Source organism: Helobdella robusta (genome assembly GCF_000326865.2).
Source record: "Helobdella robusta unplaced genomic scaffold HELROscaffold_76, whole genome shotgun sequence".
Classification (NCBI taxonomy): Eukaryota; Metazoa; Annelida; class Clitellata; order Rhynchobdellida; family Glossiphoniidae; genus Helobdella; species Helobdella robusta.
The window spans coordinates 372,301-377,998 of record NW_008705432.1 but is presented as its reverse complement, the minus strand read 5'-3'; the positions used below and the strand labels follow the sequence as shown (position 1 = coordinate 377,998).

General features: G+C 34.3%; 1 protein-coding gene across 1 annotated transcript in view; it reads left to right on the top strand.

Annotated features, from left to right (window-relative positions):
- The window catches only part of HELRODRAFT_181837 (hypothetical protein), a gene marked incomplete at both ends in the record, with an annotated part of 11,726 nt that extends 8,670 nt beyond the window's left edge, over positions 1-3,056 (top strand). Inside the window, 5 exons of the mRNA XM_009031615.1 lie at positions 198-242; positions 597-718; positions 1,907-2,196; positions 2,429-2,430; positions 3,042-3,056. Coding sequence (XP_009029863.1) covers positions 198-242; positions 597-718; positions 1,907-2,196; positions 2,429-2,430; positions 3,042-3,056 — 474 coding nt within the window. The remainder of the gene's footprint in view (positions 1-197; positions 243-596; positions 719-1,906; positions 2,197-2,428; positions 2,431-3,041) is intronic.
- Between the last annotated feature and the right edge of the window lie 2,642 nt (positions 3,057-5,698).

The following is a 5,698-nucleotide window of genomic DNA, read 5'->3' as shown; positions in this document are numbered from 1 at the left end:
CAAACATACATATATTCACACATACATACAAACATTCACACATACATACAAACATTCACACATACATACAAACATTCATACATACATACAAACAAACATACAAACATTCACACATACATACAAACATTCACACATACATACAAACATACATACAAACATTCACACATACATACAAACATTCACACACATCATCTCAGGTGCGACGTGTGAAGTTAATGACATGGAAAATTGTAGAAAAGCAGGTGTGTATGTGTGTGTGTGTGTGTGTGTGTATGTATGTATGTATGTATGTGTGTGTGTTTGTGTATGTGCATGTATGTGTGTAAGTGTGCGTGTGTATATATATGTGAATGTCAGTTTTTAATTTTTTTTAATTTTTTCTTTTAGCAACGGAGAATTTTTATAACAGCTTCAACAACAACAACTTATATCACCACTCCTCTTCATCATCATCGTTGTCCCATCTTTCAGTATCATTATCGTTACTACCATCATCATCATCTTCGTCATCATCATCATCTTCGTCATCATCGTCATCAATCGGTCTTGGAGTATGCAACGACAAACCCTATTTGACTTTCACGCAAACTTGCAAGGTCAACAGGTTTCCGCCGGAAGTCGGCCATTGTTGTTGCAGCCACAATCACGTGATACTTTGCTGCCCTTACAAACAAACCTGGTACTATTTCCGCTGCAATGATGTCACCGATGTAGTTGGGTTGGTGTGTTTGTTGTTTTTTAAAGTTGGGCTACGAGTAGTTAGATCTAACATAGCAACCAACCTGTCTGTGATACGCTGATTCACGTGTGTTCATTTGAGCTTTGTGTGTTTGTGTGTGTGTTTGTATGTGTATGTGTGTGTGTGTTTGTGTGTGTGTGTGTGTTTGTGTGTGTGTGTGTGTTTGTAAGTGTTTGTGTGTGGTGTTTGTGTGTGTGTGTTGTTGGTGATGAGAATTACCTATGAGGAAAGAATTATTATTATAATTATTAATATCTTTACTGTAATAATAATAATAAAAATAATAATAATAATATTTCTTTTTTGTTTGTTTTGTTTATTTATGATGTTAACTTCTCACGGGCCTGCCCGATAGAGAGCTTCTTAGATTTAATCCTTCGTTTGGCAGGTAGCATGGAGATTTGATGAATGTATGTTTGCATCTTTGTATGTTTGCATCTTTGTATGTTTGTTTGTCTGTTTGTTTGTTTGAATTGTTTGTTTGTATGTTTATTTGTTTGTTTGTTTTTTTATATGCATGTATTTATGGCTATGCGTATTCACATGCATTAATGAAAATATTTGTTTATATTTTATTTCATCCATTCATTCATTCATTCATTCATTCATTCATTCATTCATTCATTCATTCATTCATTCATTCATTCATTCATTCATTCATTCATTCATTCATTCATTCATTCATTCATTCATTCATTCATTCATTCATTCATTCATTCATTCATTCATTCATTCATTCATTCATTCATTCATTCATTCATTCATCCATTCATCCATTCATTCATTCATAAATTAATTCATTCATTCAATCATCTAACCATTCATTCATCCATTCATCCATTCATCCATTCATTCATCCATTCACCCATTTAATACAATCTATATTCTTGGCGCGATGTGGTCTATATCAGAATTTTGTCAATGCGTCCCTTGATTTCGTCAATATGGGCAGAAAAAGACAACGAAGACGATGATGATAATGATGACGGTGATGATGATGATGACGGTGATGATGATGGTGGTGATAATGATGACGATACAAACTCCAATCATCATCATCATCACCATCATCAACATCACCATCATCATTATCATCATCATCATAATCATCATCACCATCATCATCACCATCATCATCACCATCATCATCACCATCATCAACGTCAGCTTCCTCCCCAGCCACCCACGCCACGGCAGCTACAACTACATGGACCCACACAGCGACAGCAACTACATTAGCCACAGACATCAGCACATCGTCACAGCATCAGTCATCATCATCGTCGTCGTCGTCCTCATCGTCATCGCGGCTATTATCACCAAACGACGAATACAAAGTGGTCAGTGGTGTCATGGCGTGGCTGGCCACAACGATTGCAGTGGCCGCGGTAGCGGTTATGATGACGATGTTGGGGCTTTCGTGTCACGTGATGCTACCCCGAACAAAATGGCGGAAGGTTCATTTGTTGTTGTTGTTTTTGTCGAAGACTATTGTGAGGATGATGATGATGAGGATGACGACAACGACGATGATGCTTCTGATGCTGTTGTTGTTGCTGCTGTTGCGGCTGACGACGACGACGATGATGAAAATGATGAAGATGGTGAAGAATAAGAAGATGGTGATGGAGTGTGTTCTGGATGTTTCCATTAATTCACTGTATTTAAATGTCATTTATTTTTAATGAGAGGTTTGTGACTGTTGGTCTGTCTGCTGATGGTGATGAAGATGACGCTGATACATACATACAAACATACATACATACAAACACACATACATACAAACAAACAAACAAACAAAAATACAAACAAACAAACATACAAACATACGACCATACATACATTCGTACAAACATACATACAATCATACATACAAACATACAAACATCCAAACATACATACAAACATACATACATACATACATACATACATACATACATACATACAAACATACAATGTTTACCCACAAAATTTTTGTCAACCCTTCTTCGCATGTTTGTTCAACATGCCTACTAATGTTATTATGTCTCTCTCCTCTTGGAATGTATGTGTGCGTGTGCTGGTATGCGTGTGTGTGTATGTGTGTATATGTATGTATGTGTATCTGTGTGTGCGTGTGTGCGTGTGTGGGTGTTTAAATTTAAGCATTCACGTGATCGCATTCACTGGTAGATAGATATGAAACTCCTTTTTATTTTTTGAATAGATAAATGTCAAGAATAATTATTGAATAATAATAATAATAATAATATATTATTAATTAAAATAATAATAATAATTGAATAATAATAATTATTATTAGGGTGAGGATAAATAATAAAAAATTATAGTAATAAAAAGTTGGAAAATAATGAATTTTATGGGAAACTCGACACAAAATAAACAAAGGATGAAGAAGGAGTTTTTTTACCGCAATTTAAACGAAGAAAATTCTTCTCCTCTCTCTCTTTCTCTCTCTCTCTCTCTTTCACCTTTTCTCTATCATCTTCTGTCTCTTTTTCTCTCTATTTCACCTTATCTTTCTCTCTCTCTCTCTCTCTTTCACTTTCTCTATTTCTCTCTCTCTCTCTTTCACCTTATCTCTTTCTCTTTCTCTCTCTTTCACCTTTTCTATTTCTCTCTCTCTCTCTCTCTCTCTCTCTTTCATCTTCTCTCTTCCTCTCTTTTCTATCTTCTACCTTCTAAAATTTTCCCATCTTTCATTCTATCGTTTCTGCCTCTTCTTTTTCTCTAGTTCAATTTCCTCTCTCTTTAATTTTATCTCTCTCCCCTGATTGTTCTTTGTCATCATCGTCGACACCATCGTCATTATAGTCACTTGTGTCATCACCATAATATCTTTCCATCCTTTCAAAAATGAGAAAAGATGGTGATGACGACGAAGATGGCAAACACAAGAACATAAGACACCGTTTAATATTAAACACTAGCCAATGCAAACATACAAATATATTTTAAGTATGTATGTATGTATGTGTGTGTGTGTGTGTGTGTTTGTGTGTGTGTGTTTTTCCCCAACAAAGCAAAATATGGAAATTATATTTTGTCATAAATGCCCAGACTGACATAACATAAAATAACTTTTACAAAATTATTTAGGCAATAATATACACTTTTATACAAACACACACACAAACACAAACATACATACACACACACACAAACATATACACACAAACATACACACACACACATACATATGATATGATTATTACTTCCCTATAGTTCTAATCAATTATGGGTTCATACATACATACATACATACATACATATATACATACATACATACATGCATACATACATACATACATACATACATATATACATACATACATACATACATACATACATACATACATACATACATACATACATACATACATACATACATACATACATACATACATACATACATGTTCTCATTAGATGCATGGGCTGGTTGCAAATTTTTTTTTTCTACGAGGGTCTCTAAGGAGCCATTTCTCATATATTCATTGAACTCTATTTACATTTCTTTAAATTATAAATTCATGGAAATGAGAATATATAAACTAATAATTTATTACTATTATTCAAAAGGGAAAATGTGAGAGAAAGAGTGAAAAAAAAGAGGGAAAAAAGAAGAGAGAGAGAAAAAGAAAGAGAGAAGGAGAGAGAAAAGGAGAGAGAGAAAAGGAGAGAGAGGGAGTGAAGGAAATGAAAAAATTTGAAAAAAGTGTTCAGCCAAGGACAAAATTGTGAAAATGAACAAAATTTAGATAGAAGAAAGAGAGATTAAAATAAAGAGAAAAAAGAGATTAATGATAAAAATGGAAGAAAGAAAATGATGGAAAATCAGAGAAAGAGAGAGAGAGAGAGAAAGAGAGAGAGAGAGAAAGAGAGAATAAGAAAGAGAGAGGAGGAGAAAAAAGTTTATTTCTCTTTAATTTTTAATTCACCATTATTTTCCATTGGCTGTGATGTTAGCAACGTCTTCATGGTTATTGTTAAAATTTTTAAGTTTATACCATATCTGACTGGAAGCCAGTGAAGTGACCTCAGACTGTTGATTGAGTTAGTCTGATGTGTTGGAAATATGATGCTCAGTGCGATACGTGAAATCTTCTTCGTCAGTTTTTGAAGACGATTCACTTGTTGTTGTGTGGCGGGTAAAGCCGTATAACAAGCTGTTGCATTAGTCTAGCCTAGACAAGAATAGACATCGTATTAGTGATGAGGCTACTGTAGTGATTGTTGGGAATGGTCTGATGTGGCTTGCTGCTCTGAGGGGATAGCTGTATGCTTGGCTGGTTGAGTTGATACGTCTATCAAAACTTAACCTTCCTTCGAGTATGACGCCGAGTGATTTTATTTGCTTGCTTAAAGTAATTGAAGTAACATTGATGTACATTTTGTCAATAACATTAAATTGCCTTAAGTTGATGAGATGTAGCCAGCCTGATAAATTCAGTCTTTGAAGGATTAAGTTGCATGTTGTTGTGCAGAATCAATCAATGGACTAAAGAGATAAAGAGATACATGATGTTAAATTATTGATATCAGGAGTTGGATTGCGAAGATTAATGGTATAGAATGATTGTATGTCATTGGCATATTGATGGAGAAGTATTTTGAACTGCTGAAAATATGGCTTACTGGAGAAATGTAGGCAGAGAAAAGCAGTGGGCCCAGAACGGAACCTTGTGGCACATCTTGTTTTAACATTTATATTGAAAAAAACAACAATGATAAAAAACACTCCCACAACATCTGAGTGATAATAAAGTACATTTTTTCAAACTAAACAAAAAAATAAGGAAATTTCTCCCGCCAAAAAATGCTTTCCCGCCAAAAACATTAATGGATTAATGTTTAAAGGAAATTTTGCTCCGATGAAATTTTAATGGTTTCTCACACCCACACTGTAAAATAAAATAAATTGTAAAATAAAATGATAAAACTACTCCCTCATTCTCTCTC